The sequence below is a fragment of the Papio anubis genome, chromosome 16 (genome assembly GCF_008728515.1).
Source record: "Papio anubis isolate 15944 chromosome 16, Panubis1.0, whole genome shotgun sequence".
In the NCBI taxonomy this organism is placed as follows: domain Eukaryota; kingdom Metazoa; phylum Chordata; class Mammalia; order Primates; family Cercopithecidae; genus Papio; species Papio anubis.
In genome coordinates this window covers 34,838,788-34,855,519 of record NC_044991.1, presented here as the reverse complement: position 1 = coordinate 34,855,519, position 16,732 = coordinate 34,838,788, and the positions used below count along the sequence as shown (strand labels likewise).

Below are 16,732 nucleotides of genomic sequence, written 5' to 3'. Positions count from 1 at the left end.
TAACATGATCATAGCTCACTGCAGCCTCAAAGCACTCAAGCACCCCTGCACTCAAGCAAGCCTCCCACCTTACCCTCTGAGTAGCTGAGACTCCAGGTGTGTGTCACCACACCCAGCTAATTTTTATTTCTTTAAATAGAGACAGAGTCCTGCTATATGTCCAGGCTGGTCTCCAACTCCTGGCCTCAACTGATCCTTTTGCCTTGGCCTCCCAAAGCATTGGGACCTACCTCCCAAAGCATTGGGACTTATAGCCATGAGCCACCGTGTCCGGCCTATTTTTACTTTTTATTTTAGGTATGTCATTTATTTTAGGTCCACTCTAATTCCTTTCAACTCCTATCAGAGAAACAACAGATATTTATTAAGCAGTGATCAGCACAAATTCCTTCAGACTTCTGCTAATTTGTACAGCTAGAGCAGATAATTTTACAGACAATTTTTAAAAATCACATCCAAAAACTAATGCAAGGTTATCTGATTTCAACATCTTTTTTTCTTTTTCTTTTTTTTGGAGACACAGTCTTGCCCTATTGCCAGGCTGGAGTGAAGTGGTACAATCTTGGTTCACTGCAACCTCCGCCTCCCAGGTTCAAACAATTCTCCTGCCTCAGCCTCCTGAGTAGCTGGGATTACAGGTGCCCAATACCATGCCAGGTTAATTTTTGTATTTTTAGTAGAGACGAGGTTTCACCATGTTGGCCAGGCTGATCTCAAACTCCTGACTTCGTAATCCACCCGCCTTAGCCTCCCAAAGTGCTGGGATTACAGGCGTGAGCCACCGCACCCAGCCGATTTCAACATCTTAACTATTAAATTGTTTTAGAATATCAATCTTATGAAACTTACACATCAGACTGGTTTTGTTCATACAAAGCTTTCATCTCCTCCAGAACTTGTCTGAGTCCATCCTCCTAGAACATATAAACCGATATTGAAATCCACTGATTTCCTCACCAATTCTGTGGCAATATTCTATCAATACTGAACTGTGTATTTTATTTACATACTTTAGCAAAAAGCAATAATCCTTTCACACCCCACTAGCATGGTTATAACAAGTGTTGGTGAGATGTGGAGAAACTGGAGATGCCGAGAAACTGGAATCCTCGTACATTGCTGATGGTAATGGAAAATGCTATAGCCCTGTGGGCAAAAACTTGACGGTTCCTCAAAAGCTACACACAGAATTACCATATGACCCAGTAATTTTACTCCTAAGTTTATATATATTCAAGAAAACAGAAAACACGTTTTTTGCAGCATTATTCATAACAGTCAAAATGCAGAAACAACCCAAATGTCCATCAACTGATAGATGGATAAACCTTCCACTTATCTGAAATATCTAATACAATAAAAGGCTGGGTGCGGTGGCTGACGCCTGTAATCCCAGCACTTTGGGAGGCCAAGGCGGAGGGATCATGAGGTCAAGAGACCACCCTGGCTAACACAGTGAAACCCTGTCTCTACTAAAAAATACAAAAAATTAGCTGGGCGTGGTGGTGGGCATCTGTAGTTCCAGCTACTTGGGAGGCTGAGGCAGGAGAATGGTGTGAACTCGGGAATCGGAGCTTGCAGTGAGCCGAGATTGTGCCACTACACTCCAGCCTGGACGACAGAGCAAGACTCCATCTCTAGTAGTAGTAGTAATAATAATAATAATAATAATAATAATATAAAAAGAATCGGCCAGGGGCGGTGGCTCATATCTGTAATCCCAGCACTTTGGGAGGCTGAGGCAGGTGGATCACCTGAGGTCAGAAGTTCAAAACCAGCCTGGTCAACATGGTGAAACTCCGTCTCTATTAAATATACAAAAATTAGCCAGGCGTGGTGGCAGGCGCCTGTAATCCCAGCTACTCGGGAGGCTGAGACAGAAGAATCGCTTGAACCCAGGAGGCAGAGGTTGCAATGAGCCAAGATCATGCCATTGCACTCCAGCCTGGGCAACAAGAACGAAACTTCGTCTCAAAAAAAAGAAAAAAAAAGAATGAACTACTGACAACGTACACAACGAGGATAAACTGAAATACATTATACTGAGCAAGAGAAGCCTCACTTAAGAGTATAAATGAAATTATTCCATCTGGCTCTTTACAGGAAAAGTTTGCCAAAAAGAATAATGCCATCTATAGTCAGAGAAAGCAAATTCATGGTTGCCTAAGGCTATAGGTGGGAGGTAGCTACAAAAGGGGGTCAAAGTTACAGAAATCTTCTTTAATTTTTTTATTTTTTGCCGGGCGCGGTGGCTCAAGCCTGTAATCCCAGCACTTTGGGAGGCCGAGACGGGCGGATCACAAGGTCAGGAGATCGAGACCATCCTGGCTGACACGGTGAAACCCCGTCTCTACTAAAAAAAAAAGACAGAAAACTAGCCGGGCGAGGTGGCGGGCGCCTGTAGTCCCAGCTGCTCGGGAGGCTGAGGCAGGAGAATGGCGTGAACCCGGGAGGCGGAGCTTGCAGTGAGCTGAGATCCGGCCACTGCACTCCAGCCTGGGCCGCAGAGCGAGACTCCGCCTCAAAAAAAAAAAAAAAAAAAAAATTTTTTATTTTTGTAGGTACACAGTAGGTATATATATTTATGGGGTACATGAGATATTTTGATAATTACAGAAATCTTGATCAGGGTGCTGGTTATAAAGATGTACATATTTGTCAAAATTCAAAAATCTATTAAAATACACATTTTGTTGTATGTAAATTATACATCAATAAAATTGAGGAACAAAGATATCAATTGTCCTACTGAAGCATGAGGTATAAAGAAAAATAATGCAAATAATTCATAATTTACTAAAAAATGGTCTTTTTTTTTGAGACAGAATCTCACACTGTTGCCTGGGCTGGAGTGCAATGGTACAATCTCGGCTCACTGCAACCTCTGCCTCCTGGGTTCAAGAGATTCTCCTGTCTCAGCCTCCCGAGTAGTTGGGATTACAGGCACCCACCACCACGTCTGGCTAATTTTTTGTACTTTTAGTAGAGACGGGGTTTCACTATATTGGTCAGGCTAGTCTCGAACTCCTGACCTCAGGTGATCCACCCGCCTCAGCCTCCCAAAGTGCTGGGATTATAAGGATGTGCCACTGGGCCCAGCTTAAAAAGTGATCTTAAAAGGTTAATACCAAAAAAAGAAAAAGGAATAGTGGTTTTGGTTTGCACTGCAAAAACTGGCCATAGGAGTTTTTCTAATATCCAGTTTGGGGCAAATTTTCCCTTGGAAAAATAAAACATTAGAATTCTGATTTTTCTTGTTGTTGTTGTTGTTGAGATGGAGTCTCACTCTGTGGCCCAGGCTAGTGCAGTGGTGTGATCTCAGTTCACTGCAACCTCTGCCTCCCAGGTTTAAGTGATTCTCCTGCCTCAGCCCAGCTAATTTTTGTATTTTCAATAGAGACAGTGTTTCACCATGTTCACCAGGCTGGTCTTGAACTCCTGACCTCAGGCAATCCACCCACCTCAGCTTCCCAAAGTGCTGGGATTACAAGTGTAAGCCACCATGCCTGGCTAATTTTTGTAATTTTTTTTTTGGTAGAGACAGGGTTTCGCTATGTTGGCCACGCCGCTCTCAAACTCCTGACCTCAAGTGATCCGCCTGCCATGGTCTCCCAAAGTGCTGGGATTACAGGCGGGAGTCACCGTGTCCAGCCTGAAATGATTAAATGTTGCCCAATAGGTCTGCCAACAATCCAAAGAGAAGCAATCCCATCTCTTTTTCGCAATCTATTTTTAGAGCCAAAATATACGCGTTGGCAAAAATGCTGTGGTATATACAAATGGCACAATTCCAAAATCAACTACTCAACTCTGCTCAAAAGATGTAATTCCTGGTGAAAAATGCAAGCATGACTTCTACATGAGCCCAAGGTAATTTTCTTACCTTTTCCTTTTTGAGACAGGGATTAAGCCTGTCACCCAGGCTGGAGTGTAATAGCGTGACCACAGTTGACTGCAGTTTCAACTTCCTGGAGTCATACAATCCTCTCATCTCAGCCTCCTAAGTTGCTGCGACTACAGATCTGTGCCACCACACCGGATAATTCTATTTTTTGTGAAGATGGGGTCTCACTATGTTGCCCCAGAATAGTCTCGAACTCCTGGGCTCAAGCGTTCCTTCCACCTTGGCCTCCCAAAGTGCTGGCTGGGATTACAGTCGTGAGCCACCATGCTTGGTCTAATTTTACTAAAAATGCACTTTTTAAAAAAAGCATCAATTCTGCATATTGAAAGGGAGTAATCACTTTTCTATTTGCTGAACACAGCACTTCACCACGAGTGATTCCAGAAGAAAAGCCTGTGTGTTGAGCCAGGTGCAGTGGCTCACACCTGTAATCCCAGAACTCTGGGAGGCTGAGGTGGGTGGATCACCTGAGGTCAGGAGTTCGAGACCAGCCTAATATAGTGAAATCCCCAGCTTACTAAAAATACATAAAATTATCTGGGTGTGGTGGCAGGCGCCTGTAATCCCAGCTACTAGGGAGGCTGAGGCAAGAGAATTGCTTAACCCAGAAGGCAGAGGTTGCAGTGAGCCACATTCCAGCCTGGGCCACACCAGCAAAACTCCATCTCAAAACAGTAAAAAAAAGAAAAGCCTGTGGTCCTAGGGCCTCTCAGAGCCACCATCAGCCTTCCTCTGTGCCACTGAGTCGGAAGCCAGCCTCCGCAGGCTGACTGAGTGTTCCAGGCTGCTGAATCACCTTGAGATCATCAGATGGGTTTGTCAGTGGAAGGTACTAGTGAGACAAAAGGTGCTCCACCAAATTAAGACCTACAAAAGAGTGATTCTACAAGTTTTTTTTTTTTTTTTTTGAGGCAGAGTCTCACTCTGTTGGACTAGGCTGAGTGCTGTGACCCGGACCCCAGTGTGTACTGCAACCTCCTCCCAGGTTCAAGCTTATTCTCCTGCCTCAGCTCTTCCCGAGTAGCTGGGACTACAAGCACGCCCCGGGCCACCGGGCTAATTTTTGTATTTTTAGTAGATACGGGGTTTCACTCTGTTAGCCAGGATGGTCTCAATCTCCAGACCTTGTGATCCACCCGCCTTGCCCTCCCAAAGTGGGGGGATTACAGGTATGAGCCACCGCGCCTGGCCTGATTCTACAACTTTTAAGACCAGCCCCTAGCCCCACAAAGTGATAACCCAATATTTATCTTAAAATTTGAGTAAAACAGAGCTAAACCAAGTGTCAGAGTCAGGTCCAAAATCCAGCTTGGCCGCACCTGCTGCTGGCACAGTCTCTCTGTTCTCTAGGCCCGTGTCCTGATATGTACGATGGCCTCTAAAGTTCCTATTTCTCCAGCCACATTTTAGCACTTACACGCTCCTGCATTCCAGCATCTCTACTGAGCTGCAGACTGCTGCCTTCTAACTTTTTAAATGAGGTAACTGTTCTGAAGTTGAAAAAACAATTGATAGGAAACTGGAAAACCTGGCTTCAAGATGAAGCTCTATCTCCAATATGCTGTAAATTCAGACGAGTTCCTTAACTGGACCCATAATTTGTGTTGGCTCAGTTTCTTGATTTGTAAGACAATCTAATTGTCCGGCTAGGTGCTCTTTAGTGTTCAAAACAAAACGCATTACCTTTCCCAACACACTCGATCTCCTGAACTCTGATGTCGTTTACCCAGTCTCCTGAGGATCCTCCAAGATCCCAATTTCTCCCTCTCATTCATTATGGGCTCCATCTCTGCCCCTGCTCTAATAGTTACAAGTCGTGTTTGCTTCATGCCTCTAAAACCCAGACACTGATCTCAGTGCCACTGACCTGACATAGTTCAGACCACACACCTCTCACCTGCTCTATCAGCCACCCAGTAGCCATCTCTGTTCCATTCTTTCCTCTCTTCAATCCATTCCCCATATTGCTGTCGCAGTTATCTTCAAAACACAAAAATTACCCTATCACTTCCTTGTCTAAAATCCTCTACCAGCTCCCAGCATGCCTTACGAGTGAACAACAAACTCATGTAGGCTGTGAGCCACCTTCCTAGCCTCCCCAAAGATCCTATTGATCACCTGCTCCAGTGTGACCACGTGACTTTGTGCAGCAGCATCCTTTGGCTGGGATGCCTCACTTCCTTCTCAGATCAGTAACCTCATCCTTGAGGATGGAAAGGCTCATATGTCACCTCCTCTACCACAGCTCATACTGGTGTTTCTCCTTCGTGCTCCTTGCTACACCTCCTTGGTATCACTTATTGTGGTGAACTCTATTATCTGTTTTTGTGCCCCTCTTCCAGCAAAATGTGTCCTGATATCCATATAATGCCTGCTCTATGACAGAAGTGAAATACAGAATTTAGAGTGCAGGCTCTGGAGCCAGAGTGCCAGGGTTCAAATCCTAGCTTTCCTGCTGTGTCACCTTAGGCAATATACTTAAATCTCCCCAATCCTATGCATATATAGCTGAAAAAAGTGGAAATCAATAGTTTAAACATCAAAAAGTTATTTTTGTTTTGTTTGGGACAGGGTCTCCCTCTGTCACTCAGGCTGGAATGCAGTGGCACTATCATGGCTCACTGCAGCTTTGAACTCCTGGGCCCCAAGCGATCCTCCCGCCTCAGCCTCCCAAAGTACTGGGATTACAGGCAGGAGTCATGGCACCTGGCTCTCAAAGGGTTATCAGAAAGACAAGAGATAATGTACCTGAAGTGCTTAGCACTCTCCCTGGGGTAGCAGTGGTAGAAAAATACAAATAATCCTAATATTAATAGTAGCAGCAGGAGAACAAGAATATTAATAGCTAACACTGACTCAGCCCTTACTGTATGTGAAGCATATGCACAGACCCTTACACGTGCCACTCATTTTGCGTCCACTACATCACGCGTTGGGTACTATTATCGTCACCATCCCCATTTTTGCGTATGAGAAAACTGAGAGCACAGAAAGCTTGAGTAACTGCCCCAAAGTCACACTACAGAACCAGAATCTCAGCCAGGTTCCAGAGGCCTAGCTTTTCCTGACCACGCTTAGATGCCTGAGTGGGCAAGATATGCTAAATTATCAAGCAACCTGTAAACGTTTTGTTTAAGGGTCCGGAACAAATCTGTCCAAGGAAAAATGCTAAAACGTGCTCAGATGAGGAAATTCACCAAATCGCTGCGTAGCGTAAACACGAATGCTTTTTACCTCCCGAATTTTGTTTTGCTGCTTCCCAACATTTTTCCGGACCTCGGGGGGAACAAGGTGCGAAAGTAAACCCTGCCGGGGGGCCGCCCCGCCCCAGAGCCCCGGGCCCAACCCCGGCACGCCCCGTCCGAGTCTATCCGCCCCTCACGTTGAAGGCAGGCAGCTGCCCTTCCGGCGCGCGTTGCAGCTCGCGGATCAGTTCCATGGCTTTCTCGCAGAACATGGCGGACGCTTTCCGCTTTTGCAGCCTTGCCAACTGCCAGCTCTCACGCCAAAACGGTATCTGCGCTCTGGGCCGCCTCACTCCTTTGGTTCTAAGACCTACAGCGCCAGGCTCTCGCCTCCGCCTCTGCTCTTTGGCGCCAAACAAAGCTAGCCAATAGGAACGTGGCCTATGGCGCCCGAAAAGGGACATCCGCCGCTCAGCCGCATTCCAGCAGGGGCGGAGTGAGAGGGATCCTTCCAAGGTGAGGTCCCCGCCCCGGAGATGGGAGAACCCCTCGGCTGAGCAGAGAGGGCTTTTCGAGTTCTCAGGCGGCGGACCGAGCGACTCTACAGGCAGCAGAGCTGGAAATAAATGCACGCCCCGCAGCTTGCTTCTCATTTTCCTTTTCATTCTTGTTTAGGTTCAAGGGGGCACTTTGAGGTTAAGTGGAAAGGCCCAAAAACTTGGTATGCATTGGTAGGACGCAAGCGTTTCAGTTTTGCAGTGCGGGTTTTCTGTTTGATATTAAAATGAAGCTATCTTTTATTCGGTACCTAGTGCTGGTAGGGACTGCAGTGTATTTCATTCTCACGATTATCTCTGAAGTGTTTTAAGACCCGGGATTAATAACAAAACAGAAGTTAGGTAATTTGCCCAAGGTCACACAGCTCCAGAGTGGTTAGACATTTAGGCTTTCCATTTCTAACACCACAGTACCACCCTTTGATTTTAAAGCAGTAGTTTAAAATATTTGTAGTATCTGCCTTAGAGTAACACGAATTCACTAGGCGTTTTCTTGGCTAGATGGTTATGGAATATTTCTTAACCATATAGAATAGAAGATGGAAATCACTGCTAAAGAATTGTTTTATTAGGCAGTTTTTCAAAAAGCAATGCTAATTTCTAACAAGCAAGCTTGGATTAATTCTAGCTAACCCTATAAACTATGTTGATCTTTTGCAAATATACAGTAGGTATGTCATCTGAGGAATGGGCATGGGAATGGCCTGCTCAGGCTTATGCTGAATAACCACATTGCCTTTTTTTTTTTTTTTTTTTTTGACAGGGTCTTAACTCCCGTTGCCCAGGTGGAGTGCAGTGGCGGCATTTCAGCTCACTGCAGCCTCCACTTCCCGGGCCGAGATGATTTTCCCCTCTCAGCCCTCTGAGTAGCTGGGACTACAGGCTCAGGCCAGCACACCTGGCTGTTTTGCATTTTAAGTAGAGACGGGGTTTCACCATGTTGGCCAGTCTGGTCCACAACTGCTGAGCTCAAAGGATCTATCCACCTGGGCCTCCCAAAGTGCTAGAATTACCGCGTGGGCCATCACGCCCAGCAAACATTGCCTTTTTGAAACCGCCTTTGAAAAAATTATAATTGAGAAAATTATTACAGTGAACGAGATCTGATCTGATTGGCTCCATCTTGCTTCTAACCGCCAAGCCATCCTTGTTCATTCCTGGGCTTAAGACGAATTAACTTGGGGAGAAACTTAGTTTATACTTTAATTTTGAAACAAACACGTAACAGCCCTTTACCAAAGCAAAACCCCTTCTTGCCTGGGGACTAGATTGCTTTTTTTTTTTTTTTTTTTTTGGGGGCGGAGTCTTGCTGTGCCGCCCAGGCTGGAGCGCAGTGGCGCGATCTCGGCTCACTGCGAGCTCCGCCTCCCAGGTTCACGCCATTCTCCTGCCTCAGCCTCCTGAGTAGCTGGGACTACAGGCGCCCGCCACTAGGCCTGGCTAATTTTTTTGTGTTTTTAGTAGAGATGGGGTTTCACTGTGTCAGCCAGGATGGTCTGGATCTCCTGACCTCGTGATCCGCCTGCCACGGCCTCCCGAAGTGCTGGGATTACAGGCATGAGCCACCGCGCCCGGCTAGATTGCCTTTGCAGGAGTAACAAATTAGCCACAAGACTAGAAATTTAGAAGTCATGCAGCAGGAGGCTACAAGATTCTGAAACCTCCCCGAGTGCTCCTAGGGATAACATCACTATTATTAAACCTAAGACCAGTGCTTGAGATATTTTGCAGACCCTGCACTTGATGGGATCAGCTGGCACCACCCAGATCGATAAACTGGCTAATCTGGTCTTGTGGTCCCCACCCAAGAAGTGACTCAGCCCAAGAGGGCCGCTTTGACTCTCTATGATTTTATCTCTGATACAACCAATCAGCACCCTTCACTTTGTGATCCCCTACCCACTACATTATCCTTTAAAATCCCTATCTTGGAGTTTTCTAGGAGAGTGATTTGAGCGATAATAAAACTCCAGTCTCCTGTACAGCTGGGTCTGCATGAATTAAACTCTTTCTCAGCCAGGCCCAGTGACTCACGCCTGTAATCCCAGCACGTTGGGAGACTGAGTCGGGTGGATCACCTGAGGTCAGGAGTTTGAGACTGAGTCTGGCCAACATGGTGAAACCCCATCTCAACTAAAAATACAAAAATTAGCCTGGCCAGGCATGGTGGCTCATGCCTGTAATCCCAGCACTTTGGGAGGCCAAAGTGGGTGGATCATCTGAGGTCAGAAGTTCAAAACCAGCCTGGCCAACACAGCCAAACCCCGTCTCTACCAAAAATACAAAAAAAATTAGCTGAGCATGGCGGCACACACCTGTAACCCCAGCTACTCAGGAGGCTGAGGCAGGAGAATCGCTTGAACCCGGGAGGTGGAGGTTGCAGTGGGCCGAGATCGCTCCCCCACTGCATTTCATCCTGGGCAACAGAGACTCCGTCTCAAAAAAAAAAACTAGCTGGGCATGGTGGCACATACCTGTAATCCCAGCTACTCAGGAGGCTGAGGCAGGAGAATCTCAAACACAGGAGGAGGAGGTTGCCATGAGCTGAGATTGTGCCATTGCACTCCAGCCTGGGTGACAGAGCAAGACTGTCTCAAAAAAAAAAAAAAAAAAAAAAACACAAAAACTTTGTCTCTATTAGGACTCCCCCGTCCTGATAAATCAGTTCTGTCTGGGCAGTGGACAAGGAGAACCCCTTGGGCAATTTCATTTTCATCTCTACAGTAAGGAATAGTTTATCCAGGTGTTTTTCTCAAATACACAACTCTAGATTGGACTGTGCTGCAGGACTGAATCAAGGGTTCAGCATGCACTACTCCTCCTCGCCATAATGCTTTTAATTTCCACTTGGTGAAGGCCGGGCGCCGGGTGGCTCTGGCTTCTGTAATCCCAGCATCTTTGGGAGGCCGGTGACGGGTGGGATTCACCAGGTCAGGAGGATCGAGACTCATTCTGGCTAACACGGTGAAACCCCGTCTCTACTAAAAAATACAAAAAACTAGCCGGGCGAGGTGGCGGGCGCCTGTAGTCCCAGCTACTCGGGAGGCTGAGGCAGGAGAATGGCGTGAACCCGGGAGGCGGAGCTTGCAGTGAGCTGATATCCGGCCACTGCACTCTAGCCTGGGCGACAGAGTGAGACTCCGTCTCAAAAAAATAAAATAAAATAAAATAAAATAAATAAATAAATAAATAAATTTCCGCCCAGAGGCAAAGTTCCTTAATGACCCCAATACTCACTTCCTTACCAGTAGAATGAGAACAGTGGAACCACCTCTAAGGAGTTGAGATGATTCAGTTATACCTTCTGCAAATATTTATGAAATGCCTAGTGTTGAAGTTAAACCCAAACTCTAAAATAGTTAAAGAGATTATTCTGAGCCAATGAGTGACCATGGCCCATGAACAGCCTCAAGAGGTCCTGAGAAAGCATGTGTGAGGCAGTGCAGTTACAGGTTACAGGTTGGTTTTATGTGTTTTAGGGAGACAGGAATTATAGGTAAAATCATAAATCAACACATGGAAGGTATACTTTTGTTTAGCCTAAAGAGGTGGGATATCTTGAAGCAGGGAGTTTACAGATTTTCTGATTAGCAATTGGTTTAAAGAGTCAAGTTTTGTCTAAAGACTGTCAACAGAAGGAAATTACTGCGTTAAGGGAGAGGTTGTGGAGACCAAGGTTCTTGTTATATGGATGAAGCCTCATAGGCAGCAGCCTTCTGAGAGAATTGATGGTAAATGTCTCTTTTCGGATCTTAAAAGGTATGTTAAACTCTTGTTTAACCTCTCCTAGATTCAGGAAAGACCTGGCTGCATTAATGGAGATTCTTTACAGATGCAAATTCCCCACACAAAAGATGGCTTTCCAGGGCCATTTCAAAATATTTCAAAGAAATATATTTTGGGGTAAAACATCTTGATTTCCTTCAGAGTCTGCTATCTGTCATGTGATGCTATATCAGTCAGGTTGGAGTTTAGACCTTACTGCCACAAAGAGTGTGTTTGTGAGTCTTAGGATCTTTATTTTAATGTTAATGCTGGCCAGTTGTGACTACACTCCAAAAGGGAGGGGGTACAACAAGGTGTGTTCCACTTTGCTTCTTGTCCATAGCCAATAATTCTGGTTTTTTTTGGTTTGGTTTGGTTTGGTTTTCAGGTTTCTCTGGGGTCCCTTTGGCCCAGAAGGAGTCCATCCAGTCAGCAGGGGATGGAGGGTTTGGGATTTTATTTTTGGTTTACACTAGTATTAGCCTGGCATTGACCTAGATACTGAAAATAAAGCAGTAAACAAAGTCCTTTCTACAGAGTCTACATTCCAGTGTGGGAAAACGGCAACATACAGATACACTGATAAGAAATATATTGGTGATAAAGCACTAAGAATAACCCAAGGAAGGTGAACAGAGTGAAGGTGAAAGAGTCAGGGTTTTGAGTTTAAGTGTTCAGAGAAGGCACAGACCTGAATAGGGAGAAAATAACCCAAGTGATTATGGGCCTTAGGCAAGGCAGGGAATTCCAGGCAGAGGAATCAAACTGCAAAGGCCCCAGGAAGGTTGGGTGAGGACTAGCAAAGAGGCAGTGATGCTGGAGCAGGGAGATGATAGGAGAGGCCAGTGTTCAGGTCAGATGTTGGGAGCTGAAAAGGCCAAAGGGATTGTGACCAACTCAGCATTCCACTGGAGGCTATATGATCGAACAGCAAACTGTTTATCACGAATGCAGGATGTGAGCAAACTCACACTGTGCCTGCCACCAAAAGGTTTGCTGAGGGCTTCACTCCCTGGCACCGGACTCCTTGAAGTTATCTACTGAGAAATCTATTGCCTATTGTTCAAAGGATACAGCCTGGCAAGGCTGCTGTGAACCAAACAGCTGACTATTACCCAACAATCACCTCCCCCCAACATTTATTGCTATCTGTTTTGCCTAATAAATATGGAGGGCTGTGTAAAGCTCAGGCCCTTGTCCACTAGAGGCAAGGTGACCCCGACCCCTTCTTCCAAATATACTCTTTTGTCTCCTGTCTTTTATTCCTGCATTTGCCCCCCCTTTGTTCAGTCCCCCTAGGTCCATGCAGGTTACAAGTGGCGCTCCCAATCAGTGACAGAATCAGGTGCTCTACAAAGTGGCACCCGAACAGGGACTTCAAGGATGTGAACAAAGAAGGTCTGCTGGAGCAGAGGAACTGAAATTGACAAGGCGAACAGGGACCCCAGGTCAAGTCTGCTGGCAGCAGATATAAAGTCAGTGCCCTAAAGAGGTACTGGGAGCAGTGCTTTAAAGAGGTATTGCCGGGCTGTGGAAGCTCGCTTCATCTCAGCATCTTTGGGAGCGGTGGATCACGAGAAACAGAGATCGAGACCATCCAGTTAACATGGTGAACTCGCTTGAGCCAAAAATACAAATAGCCGGGCGAGGGTGGTGCTTCAGTAGTCCCAGCTACTCGGAGGCTGAGGCGAGAATGGCGCGTGAACCCAGGAGGCTGGAGCTTGCAGTGAGCCGAGATCGCCACGCACTGCACTCTAGCCTGGGCTTACACAGTGAGACCTCGCCTCAAAAAAAAAAAAAAAAAAAAAAAAAAAAAGCACTGGGAATGAAGTTTTCTGGAATCAGGGTAACAAAGGGCAGAATTTGTCTATTAAAGAAAAACATTATGTGCAGTTGCTTAAAGTTCTGTTGAGACAGTCTGGAGCTCAGGTTAATTCACAGGCACTAACTAACCTCCTGCAGAAGCCATAAAGGGTTGCCATAACCCATGGTTTCCACAGGCAGGCACTCTCTTTTTGAGACAGAATCTGCTCTGTCAGGGCTGAATGGCATGCACTTTTCGCTCACTGCAACCTCTGCCTCCTGGGTTCAAGTGATTCCACTGCCTCGGCCTCCCGAGTAGCTGGGACTACAGGCATGCACCACCACTCCCGGCTAACTTTTTGTATTTTTGTAGAGACGGGTTTCACCATGTTGGCTAGATGGTCTCTGACCTCGTGATCTCGTGATCCACCCGCTTTGGCCTCCCAAAGTGCTGGATTACAGGTATGTTTTCACTCACACCCGCCATCAGGAAGGCACTCTTGATGTGGAAAATTGAGCTAGAGCAGGAGAAGGATTAAAACAGACTCATCAAAAAGGTCCTAAAGTTGATTCTTCTGTTTTTTCCACTTGGAGTTTAATTCGTACTGCACTTCTGCCATTATCTCATTATTATTCTAAGCAGGCAGCAGGCTGAATCTAAAAATCTTAAAGAATCTGTTGTCCCACCCACAGCTCCAATTGAAAATAAAGAACAGGATAGGGAGGATAAAAATTGGCCTACACCGCCTCCTCCAGTTGCAGAAACATCTGTACCGCTTCCTTCAGTAGCAGAAATAGAGACCCCAATACAAAGAATTTTACGTTCTGCTGCCATAGCTGGAGAGTCCTTAGGACCTTGTGCTTTTCGTATTTCTGTAAGGCCTGATCCAAATAATCCACAGCAGATTATTCATGAATACACTCCACGAGAGTTTAAGTTGTTAAAGGAATTAAAAGCGAGTGTGATAAATAATGGCATACAGAGCCCATTTACCTTAGGATTGCTAGAATCCGTGTTTGGTGCTACAAGTCTTTTACCCTTTGATGTAAAACACTTGGAGCAAGCTTGGTTGTCCACTAGCACATATCTGACATGGAATTTAAATTGGCAAGAAATATGTGCAGACCAGGCTAGACAGAATCATGTTGCTAGACACCGAGACATTACAGAGGATATGCTGTTAGGTAGTGGCCCTTATTCAGACCTGGAATATCAAATGGCACTCCCAGACACTGCTTATCAGCAGTGCGCACAGGCCGCTAAATGCGCCTGGGCCACAATTCCTGAAGAGGGAGTCCCAGTACAATCCTTTTTACATATCATGCAAGGGTTGCAAGCGCCCTATGCACATTTTCTTTCTTTTTTTTTTTTTTTTTTTCTGAGACAGAGTCTTGCTTTGTTGCCCAGGCTGCAGTGCAGTTGCACGATCTTGGCTCACTGCAAGCTCCGCCTCCCGGGTTCACACTATTTTCCTGCCTCAGCCTCCCAAGTAGCTGGGACTACAGGTGCCTGCCACCACGCCTGGATAATTTTTTGTAATTTTAGTAGAGATGGGGTTTCACCATGTTAGCCAGGATGGTCTCAATCTCCTGACCTCGTGATCCACCCGTCTCGGCCTCCCAAAGTGCTAGGATTACAGGCGTGAGCCACTGCACCTGGCCGCCCTATGCACATTTTCTTGCAAGATTGCAAGAGGCAGTGAAGTGTCAAATTCCTCATACCGCAGCTGCAGAAATGCTAACCTTAACTCTAGCTTTTGAGAACGCAAACACGGATTGTAAACATGCACTGGCACTGGTGAGGTGTACAAAAAACTTGGGAAATTGTCACGATGTGGGAACTGAGCTTCATCGCTCTGCAATGTTAGCAAAAGCAATGGCTAATTTAACAGTTGACAAATCTAAAAGGAGCCAAGGGTCAAACCCTAAAATGGGAAAATGTTATAATTGTGGAAAAACTGGACATTTTAAAAAGGAACGCTGCCAGATCTCAGGACAGAAACGACCTTACAATACAGTGTCCCACCCAGCAGAAAAAACGCCAGGACTTTGTCCTTGCTGTAACAAAGGAAATCCCTGGGCTAATTGGTGTCACTCAAAATTTCATCAGAATGGCACCCCCATGCCAGGAAATGAGACGGGGCCTAGACCCGGGCCCCACAATGAGGGCATTCCCAGTCCAGACCTCAATCCCGTTTCAGGGAAGGGATAAGTTCCCAGAGGCACACTGATTCCCTCACCCCAGGAACACCACAAAGTGCAGGATTAGATCTACCCACCAGAGAAAGAATCATGTTAGTAGCGGAAGACAAACCTATCAAAGTTCCCACTGGTATTTGGGGACCTTTACCAACAGCATACATGAGACTAATTTTAGGCAAAAGCCATCTTAATTTGCAAGGGACTGTAGTCCCAGGAGTGATTGACTCCGATTATGAAGGAGAAATGCGAAGCTTTTTGAGGCGGAGTCTTGCTCTGTCAGCCCAGGTTGGAGTGCAGTGGCCGGATCTCAGCTCACTGCAAGCTCCGGGCCCTGGGTTCACGCTTTATTCTCCCGCCTCAGCCTCCCCGAGTAGCTGGGACTCAGGCGCCCGCCACCTCGCCCGCTAGTTTTTGTATTTTTAGTAGAGACGTTTCACCTCGCTAGCCAGGATGGTCTCTCTGCATCTCCCTGGACCTGGATCCGCCTGCCCGGCCTCCCAAAGTGCTAGGATTACAGGCTTGAGCCACCGCGCCCGGCCATTCAAGTAGTTTTAATGTCACAAGATCTTTAGGTTTTTGAACCAGGAGACTATATTGCTAATTATTGCTTATTCCCTGCAAATTACACCCTTCTGCACAAAATGAGAAACAAGGAAATAAAGGGTTTGGGAGCACAACTACATGGGAATCTATGTATCCCAACCCATAGCCTAACAGACCTACCTAACAGACCTACCTGTGTAGTACAAATTAAAGGAAAGAAATTTTATGGGCTTATGGATATAGGAGCTGATGTATCAGTAATATCTAAAGACTACTGGCCCCCATCCTGGCCCTTGCAATTAACTTCTACGTCCCTAGTGGGAGTAGGAACAGCTCAAAGTGTTCAACAGAGCCCTGAGATTTTATCTTGTCTTGTTCCGGATAGACAGTCATGTACTTCTCAGCCTTATGTTTCAAATATAGCTATCAATTTATGGGGTCCAGACTTACTTACAGCATGGGATATGAAACTTACAAAAAAAACTTTGATAACCCAGGATTTAAAATGAGGAAGAACATGGGATATCAGAGGGAAAAAGGTTTAGGAAAATTTCAAGGAAATCCTAACCCGATTATCAGTAACTGGAAAAATAGATAGAAAAGGGCTAGGACATCAGGATTTCTGACGGGGGTCATTGATATTTCTCCTCCACCCACTGCCTTACCATTAGAATGGCTCAGTGACAAACCCATATGGGTGGATCAATGGCCCCTATCTCAGGAGAAGCTGACACAACTTCAGCGGCTAGTAAAAGAACAATGGGATGCCAGAC

General features: G+C 46.0%; 1 protein-coding gene across 1 annotated transcript in view; it reads right to left on the bottom strand.

The window, feature by feature from the left end:
* GINS1 (GINS complex subunit 1) overlaps positions 1–8,366 on the bottom strand; it is a 43,819-nt gene extending 35,453 nt beyond the window's left edge. The window contains exons 1-2 of the mRNA XM_003905182.5: positions 7,287–8,366; positions 850–914 (exon numbers count right to left, since the gene is read on the bottom strand). Coding sequence (XP_003905231.4) covers positions 850–914; positions 7,287–7,754 — 533 coding nt within the window. The 5' untranslated portion in view covers positions 7,755–8,366. The remainder of the gene's footprint in view (positions 1–849; positions 915–7,286) is intronic.
* Between the last annotated feature and the right edge of the window lie 8,366 nt (positions 8,367–16,732).